This window comes from Nicotiana tabacum, chromosome 2, assembly GCF_000715075.1.
Source record: "Nicotiana tabacum cultivar K326 chromosome 2, ASM71507v2, whole genome shotgun sequence".
NCBI lineage: Eukaryota > Viridiplantae > Streptophyta > Magnoliopsida > Solanales > Solanaceae > Nicotiana > Nicotiana tabacum.
Genome location: NC_134081.1, coordinates 73,989,522 through 74,004,352, shown reverse-complemented (window position 1 = coordinate 74,004,352; position 14,831 = coordinate 73,989,522). Strand labels below are relative to the sequence as shown.

Here is a 14,831-nt window from a genome sequence, read left to right as displayed (position 1 = left end):
GTAGGAGGATTTTTCCTATTTTCAAGATCCAAAGATAGTGTCTGGGGTGCCTAATTTTACGACCCTATTCCTTACAAAGAGGTCACACATTCCATGAAGCCATCCATCTCATCATCATCAAAGTTGAGCAAGACGGCCTCCAACATATCACCAACATTGATTGTGACACTTGTATCATCAACACTAACATCGGTCACCAAGTCCACAAAAGAACACACCTCGTTGCTATTTGGTTGCCGCATGGACTTGCACATATGGAATACCACTTTTTCATCTCCCACCCGGAAAGTGAGTTCTCTAACTTCAACATCACAAAGAGCCTTCCCCGTAGCAAGGAAAGGTCTTCCAAGAATAATCGGCACCTCATAATCAACTTCACAATCAAGAATGACAAAATCCGCCGTAAGAATGAATTTATCAACACGAACTAAGACATCTTCAATCACTCTCAAAGGTCTCTTCATGGTCCGATCGGCCATTTGCAATCTCATAGAGGTGGGTCATGGTTGCCCAATTTCCAAGGTTTTGAAAATCGAATTGGGCATCAAATTGATACTTGCCCCAAGATCGCAAAGAGCTTTAGCAAACTCGGCACTTCCAATTGTAAAAGGAATAGTGAAAGCACCGGGATCTTCCAACTTAGGAGCCATTGAATGCACAATTACACTCACTTGATGAGTGACTTTGATAGTTTCAAAATTTATTGATCGCTTCTTCGTCACGAGATCCTTCATAAACTTGGCATAACCGAGCATTTGTTCCAAAGTTTAAACTAATGGCACATTGATTGAGAGACTCTTCATCATTTGAATAAACTTTTTGAATTGATTGTAACCATTTTGTTTGGAAAGTCTTTGAGGATATGGAGGTGGAGGATTAGGCAATGGTGCCTTAGCCTTTTTCACTACCTGTTCTGGCATGTCAATAATGTGATCCCTAGACGGGTTCACATCCTCTTGAGTCTATTCCACATTATCATCAATATCAATCCGAACTTCATCATTTGATTGTATCACATTGTCTGGGACCTCTTCTCCTTGTACCACTTGCTCATGATCCATAAGTTTCCTTTGACTTGAGGTGGGTGTAATTATACCTCTTCCACTTCTTGTAGTAATGGCCATGGCATGCCCCGTATTGTTCCCACTCTTTGGGTTCACCATCGTGTCACTTGGTAGTGCCCCCTTAGGACGAGAATTCAGAGCTTGAGAGATTTGCCCCATTTGAACTTCTAAGTTGCGGATCGATGTGTTATGTGAGCAAGTTGGGCATCCGAATCGGCATTCTTTTCCATCATTTGCTTGAACATGTTCTCAATACGCCCCATCTCATTAGTTGAAGAACTAGGACCATGGGAAGGATAAGGAGGCTGGTTGTTCGGTTGTTGATACATCGGGGGCCTTTGAAAACCCGACCCCTAATTGCCTTGATTATTGTTCCATCTGCCTTTATTGTTACCCCCACCCCTCAATTTCCTTGATTGTTGTTATGCCAATTCCTTTGATTGTTTTCACCATTCCAATTTCCTTGGTTGTTAGAATTTCAATTGCCTTGATTGTTTTGAGGTCACCATTGTTGTTGGTTTGGGCCTTGGAAATTGTTTCGTTGCCTTCGAAAGTTGTTCACATATTGCACCTCCTCTTCTTGGTCATTGTAAGAGTCATCTTGATCAAAACTACTATCATGTTGCACAAAATTATCCACTCGATGTTGCACTTGTTGACCCTTTGTTCTTCTTTAGTTCATCATCATGTTCACTTTCTGCATGGCATTGACTTGCTTAGGATGTTGCACTTGTTGAAGTTGAGCGTTTCCTAGTTGATTCATAGTGGTGGTCAATTCAGCAATGGATTTCCCATGGTCATGCAACTCTTTGTGAAGGTGGATCACATTGGGATCACGTTGTGGAACATTAGCCCAGGATTTCCATGACGATGATGTTTCCGCCATTTAATCTAAAATCTCACACGCCTCCGCATAAGACATAGTCATGAAGTTCCCACCGGCAAGTTGATTCACTACACATTGGTTGGTTATGTTGATCCCATGATATAAAGTTTGTTGAATCATGTTCTCTGTCATATCATTGTTGGGACATTCCTTAACCATTATTCGATAGCGTTCCCATATCTCGTGTAGTGGTTCATTTGGCTCTTGCTTAAATGCCAAAATCTCATCCTGAAGTATAGCCATGTGCCCCAGAGAGAAGAACTTAGATATAAACTTTTCGGCCAACTCATCCCAAGTGTGAATGGAATGGTTCAGCAAACGTTCCAACTAATCTAAAGCTTTTCCCTATAGAGAGAAGGGAAAAAGCCTTAGTCTCAATGCATCCTCGAAGACATTTGTTTGTTTTCTCCCCCAACAAGTGTCCACAAACCCCTTCAAATGTTTGTATGCATTTTGACTTGGAGCACCGGTGAAGAAACCTCGTTGCTCTAGCAAAGTGAGCATCACGTTGGTGATTTGAAAGTTTTCTGCCCTAATACGGGGAGGGACTATTGCACTTGCATATCCTTCATTGGGTAACACCCGGTGTGGAGCCGCTCGTGGTGAAGGTAGGGGTGGAACGGGCACATTGTCATGAGGCACTCGGCCTCTTCTATTGGCTTGAGGTTCAAGAGGAACCTCATCTATGTGGTCATCCTCAAAGTCCACATCCCCCAAAGCAATATTTCTGAGCTTATTATTTTCCATGGTTGTACCTACGATTTCTCTAACTTGTTAGTAACATGGAAGGAAAAGAAGATATTCCAAACACACACCCAAATATATAGCTAACACCTTTTTTAACTCCCCGGCAACGTTGCCAAAAATTGATCGCATCCAAATGCACACCTTAAAAGATTTATGAAATGGTCATTTGCAATTATAGAAACCCAACTAAGAGTCAGGGTCGAATCCAAAGGGAGCTAAGATAGGAGCTAGGGGTATATATTTCAATGTGCGTAATTGAATTATCAAGATTGCACTTCCACAAAAAGATTGGTTTTCTATTTCTAATTTTACTCTATTGAATGCAAAATAAAGAAAGAAGACTAGAGATAATTATTTTTGGGGTTTTTCCAAATTGATAAAGAGCCTAGGGTTGCAACCATTACCTAAGTGTTTGCCTAATGGGATAAAGACTTTAATGCTTGTTCTATTGACTGGAGTGTATTATAGATATCAATTCTAAATTACCCTCTCAATACCTCTCGGCCAGAGAGTGGTTTTGCCCAATTTGGCTTCTCACGACCAAATGGGTATCACACAAAATAGTTGATAAAAGTTTAAGTCGGGTTATTACTATCTCTAGGTTGAACCCTTTAATTGGGTAAATCAATCTATCAATTGACCCAATTCCTTGTTAGCCAAGTTATCCTAGACAAGGTCTCTCTTTCTCAAGAAGAGACTAAGTCAAATAGGCATGAACTATTGTTTGCAACCATTAATTCCTCAAATTAAAGCATGAGCTAAGCTAAATAATAAACACTCAATCATAAATAAGCACCAAATTAAATATTCATAAGGTTTATACACTAGGGTTGGGTCACAACCCTAGTAAAAATCTAGCTACTCATACTTGGGTTTGAAGAAAATGAAGAAGAAAGACTAATTAAACTCATAATGAAAGCTTAAAATGATTAAATCTATTATAAAATACACCAAAGCAAAGTAAACTTCCAAAAATGGCAAAGAAAAACGGCTACAGTAATTGCTGATATTCAAACTTGACCTAATTTAGTGAAACTCGTCTATTTATACAAGGCTAAAAATCTCTGACAAAAATACCCCTTGGGAGGTTCTGCGGCCGCACAACTCCATGTGTGGTCTGCAGATTTCTTCATCTGACAAGAGCAGTAGTTCTGCGGCCGCACAATTCTAGATTGCGGCCACGAAGCAGCTTTTCTACGGTCTGCAGATTTCGAACTACGGCCGCAAGACAATCTTCTACGGTCCGCAATGTTAGGGTTGCGGCCGCACAAATATTGTGCGGTCCGCAATTCACTGAGGTCTTGGACTTCAAAATTTGTATACTCTCTGATCTTGAATCGTAGCCCAGCTTTTACGGCCGCACAATTCATGTGCGGTCTGCAATTTGCACAATTGTCTGCAGATTTTTTCCTCTTTGGTTGCGGTCGCAGATGGAATTCTGTGGTCCGCAATTTCTTCTGCAGATCGCACATTTTATGCTTATGTGCCCCTTTATTGCCTTGTGCTTAGACTATTCCTTTTTGAGTCGGATTTCATCTCGGGAGCCCAACTTCTAGCATTCCTGCAATTTTGTACAATTTCATTAGTTCCGGGAGCATAATTCAATGATTTCAAACTAAAAAAAAAAAAGTTAAAAGGCGCTAATAAGTAGTCAAAATCCCCACTTATCAGGGCTCATTTCTTGACTCGCAACTAGAAAAATATATTGAAAAAGTAAGATAATGGTTGTAATCTTACAATGCGAAGAGGTTTTTGTATTGAAATTATATTGTTGAAGAGTTAGACTAAAAAAAAGTTAAAAGACGCTAATAAATAGTCAAAATTCCCACTTATCAGGGCTCATTTCTTGACTAGCAACTATGAAAATATATTGAAAAAGTAAGATAATGGTTGTAATCTTACAATGCGAAGATAAAATTATATTGGTCGTGGATTTCAAGTTCACCCTTTTTCTTTTTTTCTTTTTTTTTGTAATAAAAGACTTTTATATAAAACAAAACGCATATTAGAAGTCCTTACAACATGGATTAGTCTAGGTAATATAGTACCTAAACTATCCCTTTCAAAAGCAGCAAATACAAAAGGGGGGAGAAGAGTAGAACAAAAGACTTCCAAAAATATCTAAATTACATCCATTCTTAGCTAATTGGTCCGCTACTCCATTAACTACTCTAAACACATACTTCAAGATTGGATTATTCACCTTCAATAATTGGAACCTGCAATCATCACACTACTAGAAAATCAATAATTTTCTATTGAAATTTCCGACCGAAAAAAGTTGTCAAACATTTTTTGCCGAAACAGTTGGAATATTATTAAAAATAATAATTATATTTATTTAAATAATTTTGACCACATTTCCGACAATAGTGGTCGCAATAGTTGGCGCAAAAACCTGCGAAAAATTTTCCCAACCGAATTCGTCGGTGTAAAAATTTAAATTTTTTATCATTTGACTCTTTTGACTTTATTAGCAGCCTTAATTTGTTGCTGTTACTACTTGTTGTGTCTCCTTTTTTTACTTTTACCTTGAGCTAGGGGTCTATCAAAAACATTCTCTCTACCTTCACAAGGTAGGGGTAAGGTCTGCGTATACTTTACCCCTCCCAGACCCCACTTTGTGAGATTACACTGGATTTATTGTTGTTGTTATAATAGTTTTCAATCGTTTCAGTCGGACATTTTTAAAAAATATTAAAAAATAAATTAAATCGCACGATAAGGAATTAAGAAAGGAAAGTTCTCCTAACAACCTTGTAGCCTCTCGAATATAAGTACAGACGTCTCCGTACCGATCCGCAAGACTACTGGACTTGCTCATGACTCGTGAGGCCTAAGTAAACCTAGTGCTCTGATACCAAGCTGTCATGACCCAATTCCCATCATAGACCGTGATGCCACCCAACGCCGCCGTTAGGCAAGCCAACAATTAAATCAATACGCCAATAGATAATTCAAAATGCATCTCGAAACAAATAATGAAATAAATAATTGAAATTATTCTTTTTCATAATAAAATACTGATATTATTTTAAATATTTGAACGTGGGCGAATATAAATCCAGATCAGAACAGAATGCCACCAAGAACAAGAATCTAAATCCCCAAAATTTGGTGTCACAAGTGCATGAATATCTATTAGAGTATCAACACTACTACAATATCTGTCTGAAATAGAGACTAGACAGAATATATTAAATGAATAGGACAGGGACTACGTGTGCTACGGATCGTAACATGAAATGCAGCTCACCACAAAGTCTCCTCAGCAGTCGTGCCAGTGCGCTTAGATGATCATCGTATGTACATGTTTTAGTACCTGCACAATTAGTACAGAAGTATAGTATGAATACATCAATAAATACACAGTAAGTATCTAGCCTAACCTCGAAGAAGTAGAGACGGGGGATCGATATCGATACTTAGTAGTGGTCTAATAATAACAACAACAACCCAGTAGAATCCCAATAATGGGGTCTGGGGAGGGTAGTGTGTACGCAGACCTTACCCCTACCCCAAAGGAGTAGATAGTGGTCTAATAAATAAAGTATAATAAAAGTAGACAGGTACGAAGCATAGCAGGTAGAAGCAACAAAACAGATATATGTGTATAACACGATTCTCAACCGAAGAATAGATACACAATCCTCAAATACCGAATACTACCTTGAATAGAACATGTATATGATCAATAAAAAATAAAATACCAAATCTCAAGTCAAGAAAACTCATAAGTATGCTGACTCTCTATCGAATATTATGCACGATTCTGCTGAGATCGTTTGGCCCGATCCATAAATTAGTGTACACTGCCGAGGTCGTACACCCCGATCCGTAGATGCATTCTATAATACTGCCGAGGTGGTACGACCCGATCCATAATAATAATGTTGAGGAGTTCATCCCCATCCATAAGAATGATGAAACTTTTGGCGGGTCATCAGCTCAACTCACGAATATATGTGCGAGTTATGAACTCAAAAAATGTTTTGGACAAATATATGCAACGCAGAAGAATCCGTAAGAAAAGTATAATTTTCGCGGCTAATCAAATAGCGCAAGTATCTAGAATAGTAAAGTCTGATACTTTACACAAGTCTAGTCTCAGGCAAGAATATGAATTAAGTAATTTAAACAAATAAGGATAACTCAAGTAGTACAATTAAAATATGATATAAGTCTACATCTACCCGGACATAATCAATAATCTAGCATACACTCGTCACCTCATACGTTCGTAGCTCTCATAACACGTAGCACATAATAATTATAGTGTCTACGGGGTAAATTTCCTCTTACAAGGTTAGATAGTTGACTTACCTTACTTCGAAATTCGATAACCGGCTCCAATGCCAAATGATCTGAAATTGGTCAAAGAATGTGCAAACCAATTAAAATATACTCAACGACTCATAATTTAATAATTAAAAATAATTCCAACTCTACACGAAAAGTCAACACAGTCAACCCACAGGCCCACGCGCCCGGATTTCAAAAATTCTCGAAGAGAAATATTACCCATAGTACCACAAACTCAAATATATGATTTATTCTTAATTCCATGTCCATTTCGTGCTAAAACTCCAAAAATACTATTCTAGGTCATCTTCCAAAGATCCCATATTTTTCACCTCAAATCATGAATTTACAAGTCTAAATTCATACTTATTCATGAAATATAATCAGAAGTGGGTTAGAATTACTTACCCTCAACATGTAGGTGGAATAGCCCTTCAAAATTTTCCCAAAATCGGCTCCAATTGATCCCAAATGAAAAATGAAAAAAAATCCTGAAACTTCCACTTATAAGGTCTGCCTAGACATTACCCTTTGCGAACACGACATGTGTGTCGCGTTCGCAAAGCACGACTCAGCTTCTGCTCCGAAATCCTCTTCGCGATCACGAGACTAGGCCCATGGACGCGATGCCTTACCAGGCCAGCCTTACATAAACGCGACCATGCCTCTGTGAACACGAAGGACAAGTCTCCAATCCCAGCTTCTACTTCGCGAACACGACCTTCCTATCGCGAACGCAGAACACCACTGCTCAAGCCTACGCGAAAATGACTCATTAATCGCGAACGCGAAGCATAAACGACCTCCTGCTCAAATCCTTCATTGCGAACGCGTGCTTGCCCCCTCGTTCGCGAAGAACAAAACTAGAACTAGCAAACAGCAGTAGCAAAACACTCTGATATGGTCCGAAACGCACTCGAGGCCTCTGGACACTGTCCAATCGTATAAACCAGTCTCAATACCGTATCCAAACTTATCCAAAGGCTCAAAACGCCACGAATAACATCAAAACTAAGAATCGACGATCAAAATCATTCTCTTAACTTTCAAACCTTCAAGCTTCGCCGAAGTTTGAATCACACTTAGACATTCCGGATAATGACCAAACTTCACACACAAGTTTTAATCAACTAAATGAACCTATCCAAGGTCTTGGAATACTGCCCGGAGTCCGATAACAATAAAGTCCACTCCAAGTCAAACTTAGCAAATTCAAAAATCTCAAAATCTAAACATCCAACAATAAGCATCGAATCGCTCCCGGACCATCCGAAACTCAACCCGGACATACGTCCCAGTACGAAATCACCTTACGAACCTATAGGTATCTTCAAACCCCGATTCTGAGATCGTTTACTCAAAAGTCAAATATTGCTTATCTCTTCCAACTTAAAGCTTACGAATTGAGAATTATTCTTCCAAATCAACTCCGAACTTCTCGAAAATTAAAACCGATTACACGTGCAAGTCATAATACATAATGTGAAACTACTCAAGGTCTCAAGCCGTCGAACAACATGCTAGAGTTCAAGATGACCGGTCGGGTCATTACAATCTTTGATGATAGCGTATTTATGAAGGTTGAAGTTAAATCGCCAAATACAAATTGCCCACAAATAACGCCATATGCTCTTCTCATCCGCACATCCTAACTACTGAAAATTATGCCTCATATTAGGTATGAAATTATAACTATGGTAAATATACCAACAATGGAAAAAAGTCAAAAAAAGGATAAAGAAAGAAACTTTCCGTACAGAGAGTTTCGAAAGAAAAGTAAAGGAATGATTAATGAAGAAGATAGTGATGAAATGGAGAAAATGTTCTTTAGTACTTATAGTAACAATACATGTTAGTACCTTACATTGACTGATATTAACCCTGATAGAAAGAGTAACGTATATTGAGAAATTGTAATAGAATAAGCATTAAGTGTATTAATAATTATAATGAACTGATTAACTTAAATGAGAGCAAGTCTAAAAAAAAGCAAACAAAGGAAGATTAAAATAAATGAGAATTTTGGTGCTTTACTGATATTCAGCTTAAAGTTTATATATTTATATGCATATTGCCTCGCATTTTACTCATATTTTATAGATTTCGGATGTGTAATATAATAATTTGTGCTAATTCGTGGTATTTTCATGTGTAGGAATCTTTCGGAGGCAATGTGAAACAAAAGTGCACGAATCGAAGCAAAAAAAGAACAAAAGAAGAAAACCGCACAGTGTAGCGCCCAGGCTAGCGTGGGGCGCTACCTGTAGCGCAGTTTACTGATGCAAAAAATTTCTAGCACCAGGGCTAGCGCCCCACGCTACCCTGGGCGCTGGGTGAAGGGTCTCTCCTATTTTATCTGAGACAAGGTTATTTCGGCCCTACACGCCCCCCAACTCGTATAAAGAGAAATCTAAACCTAATTTGGAGGCGATCTAATATATTTTTGAGGGAGAAGACACCACTTTGATAGGAAAATACACGCACAGAACACTCGGGAGCAAGGCTTCTTACTAGTTTTTCTTCTCTTCTCTTCCTTTAATCTCAGAGTTTATTAGTTCTAGAGTTGTGGGGTGCTACATGAATGTAGTAGTATGAAGTTTGAATTATTCTTATTATTTTACCATATTAGTTTATTTATTCAATCTTGCGCTTAATTATTTGATTGTTTGATCACTAATTAAATACTATCTACGAATCTAGGATTGAACTCGGGAGAGGGAATTCTAGATTGCATATAAGATTGAGTAGAACGAAATCTTGAACCTGAGTATCGGGAACGGATTTGCGTTAAGATAGGGATATACCTAATTGCCTTACTTGATTATTATACAGGAATTATTAATGCGTTCTTGTTAATCCTAATTTCATTGGAATATAGGTGTTAGGTTAGCTTGAATATGCGAGTAGTAATTCGGGAGAATAATACGGGTAATATTAATCCTATCAACCAATAAACTAGATAAATTAATTAGACAATTTAAGTGAAAGACTCAACGGGATTGTTAGCTAACCCATAGCTCTGGAATATTTTCTCCCATTGAATTCGGCTCTAAGTTTGTTGACTAATTTTTCGTGATCGCTTAGTTTGCTACTCTAGATTAGTTTAGTTAAATATTCATACTTTATAAAATCGCTTGAATAGATTAATTGTTTTAGTTTAATTTAGTAATAGTTAATCACAAGTACCTGTGGGTACGATATCTGGGTTTACAATCATATATTACTTGTACGATTACATATACTTGCGTGTGCGTTTGGGAGCAATAAATTTTTGGCGTCGTGGTCGAGGACTTTGAAATTGACTGTGTTGCTAGACTAGACTTGTACTATTTACCTATTCAAGTTTTTAATTTTAGTTTAGTGTAGTTAACATTATTATTATTATTTTTACATGGCATTTTGGAATGAAAATTGATCGAATTTTGATTATTCTTAATTTGGTAATCCTTGTCTATATTGTGGAGGATCATTGCGACAAAATTGTGAGAATATTTCTGGAAGCGAGTTGGGTGCACCATCTCAATATTTTGCGTGAAATATTTATAATGTGTGTGGTGGTCAATGTGGCCATTGGGATGGTTGTCCTAATTCTTATTATCTTTCTCTGAGCTCTTCTTACGATTTTTCTTATAATGTTTATGAGTTTGATAGGAGCAATGAAGTGGAGGATGCGGAGCGTGTTTTTCGTATTATGTACAAGGTGAGGCAAGTATCCGAGCAACAAGATAAAATTCAAAAAAAGAATGCCTTAGAAATCAAATGTAAAATCCTGTAAATTCTTTTAGTTAATTCCTACTAATTTTGAGCTTGAGAATGCAATGTAATTAAATCTAAGCTATATGATTATTCGAGTGGAATAAAGTTATTGGAATGCTTAGAGATAATATTGATAGTTAATCATTGAATTAGTGGAGGCTACAAGGTCATCAATGCATTTGGAGTATATCAAGTTTCTTTGTCATAAGTGCTGAAATTTTGAGAATTCAATGGTATGTAACCAACTTGAAGAGTTAGAATTTAATAAGAAAATAAGAATTTAAAATCCTAGCCTTCAATTGGCAACGAGAAAGGATTTAGAAAACTAGGAAAGTTGTTGGCCAACAAAGAGACTAAGGGGACAAGGATATAAAAAGAGGGGGGGGAGGGGGACAAGAAAATTAATTAAATAGCAAAGATAAGGGAATAATGGAAGTAATTATGAAAGACAAAAATAAGCATGTTAAGTTGGGAAATGGAATGATTAAAGTTGAAGACCAAAATATTGCTTCAGTGATGGAATAAATTGAAACCCAGCGTGAGACAGTGAAGTGCAGCAAAGGCGTGCAACTCAGCACCCGAAATTTAAAACCCACCGCTGAAGTTTTTATAGGCATTTCGTAGAGAGAGAAATTATATTATTTTGGACTTGGTCTTGGGAATTAGAGAGAAGGAGGAGCTCTTTACCATTAATACATCTTCAAGGTAAGAATTAAATGTCTTTCTTTGATAGATTTGGTTCATTTATTACATCTCTTAACCCTCCAACATCGTGGGATTCATAGATTTTTGAAGATAATCTCAAGGACATTTCAAGAAACTCAAATCTTGAAATTTTTAGGGTTTGAAAAAGAGGTAATTTCTTCACTCCAATCTTATGTACTATACTCCATGGGCGTAGTAGAGTATATTTATGAAGTTAGATTTATATTTAAATATCTATTCATTAAACCCTAGAAGCTAGTCTTGAAATTGAAGAGTTGGTTGGTAAAGATGATGAATAGTGTTGGGTCTTATTTGAACGATGTTATTTTGAGTTTCTAGTGGAACGACTAGATCTCATAACAAGTTTAATGAATGAGTTGGAGTTAAAATTCAAGGATTGACCTTTAAATGATGAAATGAGGATTTTTGTTAAACTTATAAAATTAGACTTAAGTGTTAGACACTTAGTTGGTATCGTTGTGATGCGTTCTTAAATTATGTGAGTTCGTATATGTAGATTGTGACTCATTGGCATTATTGGATCATTTGGGGGTAAGGTTGGAAGCAATTTGTGGTACGTTGAAACTTACTACCTCAGAACTTTTCTCCATACTCATATCAAAACACGATTAAATTGAGTTTCTAAATGTGAGTCCTAGCTTGTGGGGACGAGTGAGTTGGAATTGTACCATTCTTGCATCATAAAAGATTTAAGTCTATGAATATTATTTTCTTGAAATGTTTTATCTTAATTTTTAAAAATTAAATAAATAGGGAATAGCACTTTGAAATAAAATTACATGAGTTGTGAAATATCTTGGATTTAACTATTCTCAAATAATTGATTTGTCTATAAATAACATTATTGATAACTGTAAAGGTTTTGGGAGTTACTTAAATTCATCGAGATTGACCTTGGATATTTTTCCTCATTAGATCATGAAACTACACGTGTCGGTGTAGGTGTAGAACCTACCTTACGGTTGGGAACTACGGCAGAGTACTTCCCATTAGGGGTACTATTGTGCTATATTATTAGCATAGCTGAGTCGATTCGTGCGGCACAATGATGAGACAACCTGAGCAAGTAGGGTATATGATACTTGCCGCTAGGTACATAACCTAGTTGACCTTCTTTCGTGTCGGTGATGGTATAGTGCTCCCGGTAAATGAAAAATCTAACATGATTTTGCAAAGATCAATGCTAAAGGAAGACTTTGAAATATGTTTTACCATATTATTTTATTTTACTTTCTAAATTGTTAATTGATTTGAAGGCTTCTTTCTTGATATCAATTGTTATTGTATATCTTATATCTTCTTAAATCTTGTCATATTGTATTTTGGGGAACGGTTCATGATTCATACTAGGCATGTAGAGCTTAGGCCTTTCGGCCACATTTTCATTTCTATTTTCAGGGACTCGACCTGAGCAGCTTGGGCCGCGTGGATAGGACAGCTCTACATTTTCCGTTGACGTTATTTGGTGAGTCTCCACGCTAGTATTCGTGGAGGACTTTATTATATTACTATCCTTTTGAGCCACCAGGCTATGCCTTGCTTGACTATTCCATTCCGTATCATAGAGATTTTATAGACAATGGTAGTATTCATTTTGGGTTGTAATCCTATGGTTACTTACATGGCGTGCATGAATGAAACTTTCTTTTATCTTTATGAAGCTTTGCCTTCAAAGAAAAAATATTTACTTAAAGACATTATTCATGTTTTGTTGTATATCTTATAATGATTGTAATTGAATAGGCTTTCGCGTCCTCCTATTAGGCATATAGATATGTATTAATCTATGGGATGGTTCACTCGGGTCTCGTAGAGTACCGGGTGTCGGTCACGTAGTTTTAGGGCGTGAAAAACTTGGTATAAGACTCCTAGGTTCTAATTCGAGTCCTAGGGAGTCTATGAAATCGTGTCTGGTAGAGTTCTCTTTATTGGTGTGTTGTGCACCACACTTATATCGAGAAGGCTATATGGACATTATAAGAATACTTCACTCTTTCTTCTTATTCTAGAATCGTGCAATAGAACTAAGAAATATTTTCTAACTTGTGCGCTATATCAATTGGCAGAAGATAGTGAAGACGTGTGGAGGTAATATGAATCCGCAAGCTGCTCCTATACCTGATGCGGCTTCGGGAGGGGTACCCGCTAGACCTAGGGGCCGACCTCCAAAGGCTGCAAGAGCACGGACTGTGCCAGTTTCAATGGCTCCAAGGATGGTCCAGGAGCTCGAGGAAGAAGTTGATGAGGCACCTGCTCCACCTCCAGAACCAAATCACTTGGAAAAGACCCTCACTGATATTAAAAAGGCTATGAATACTTTTGCTAACCTCATAGCTATGTAGACCCAACAAAACCTTCAAGTGGGTATTCAGGCACTCCAACAAGGAGGGATGAGAGCACCAACGGTTGAGGACATGGCACATTTGGCCATGAAATTTGTGAGACTTGAGCTGCCAGTTTTCACTGGTGCAGATCCTAGTGCAGACCCTTGGGACTTCTTGGAGGAATTTGAAAAAGCTACTACTTTGCTGGGAGTTAAAGACTATCAGGTGGTTCAATTGGCAACCTACCAGTTGAAAGACGTTGCTGACCTCTGGTTCAAAGGGGTAGAGAAAAGTCAACCAGAGGATGCACCTCCAATGATTTGGGCAGAATTTAAGAAGATCTTCATTAAGAAGTGGTTACCACCAGGAGTGAGAGGCGCCCTTGCGATATTTTTTAAGACCTTAAAGAAGGATACCATGGCCGTCCTTGAGTATAGCATCAAATTCGAAAAGTTATCCCATTATGCTCCCCACCTCATCCCCACCGAGGATGAGAAGATAGATCGCTTTGCTCATGGCTTGATTTTGGGCATCAGAAAAGATATGGCTAGTGGGAGAAGAAACACTACCTTTACTGACTTTGTAGATCTAGCAATGGATCTCGAGAGGATTCATTAGGAGGGAGCAGAACAAAAAGGCTCAAAATTTTGGCACTTTCAGTAAAGTGCCTAGTTCGGGCAAGTGGCAGAACAACAGAGGATCATCTGGCCCATTGCAGTCTAGGATGCAGACAACTTTCAGGAGCCCTCCAGTGGCATATAGTTCCGGACAAGGAGGCCAGTCTAGGTCCGTTCAAAATGAGCACCAAATACACAGCAGGGTCAGAGTAGTGTGGGTTCTTATCAGCATCACCCTAGTGTTACTAGGGGACCCTGTGATCCGTGCTATGGTTGCGGGTTGACGGTTCATATCCGAAAATTTTGCCCTAATGGGCAACAGGGTTCGAGAGCTCACCCAACACCTTCTATGGCTACTACTTCAGCTGCACCGCCCCCACCTAAGGGTAATGGGGCCCACAGCAGGCGC

The 14,831-nt window shown here is 38.1% G+C and overlaps 1 protein-coding gene across 1 annotated transcript; it reads left to right on the top strand.

Annotated features, from left to right (window-relative positions):
* Positions 1 to 13,871: 13,871 nt before the first annotated feature.
* Positions 13,872 to 14,423, top strand: LOC142166909 (uncharacterized). Its single transcript, XM_075226719.1, has one exon. It carries the CDS (start codon positions 13,872 to 13,874, stop codon positions 14,421 to 14,423), a length of 552 nt encoding a protein of 183 aa, XP_075082820.1.
* Positions 14,424 to 14,831: the final 408 nt, after the last annotated feature.

What these genes read in the sequence shown, in the direction of transcription:
- LOC142166909 (XM_075226719.1), top strand. Translation starts at nt 13,872, where the DNA reads ATGAGAGCACCAACGGTTGAGGACATGGCACATTTGGCCATGAAATTT.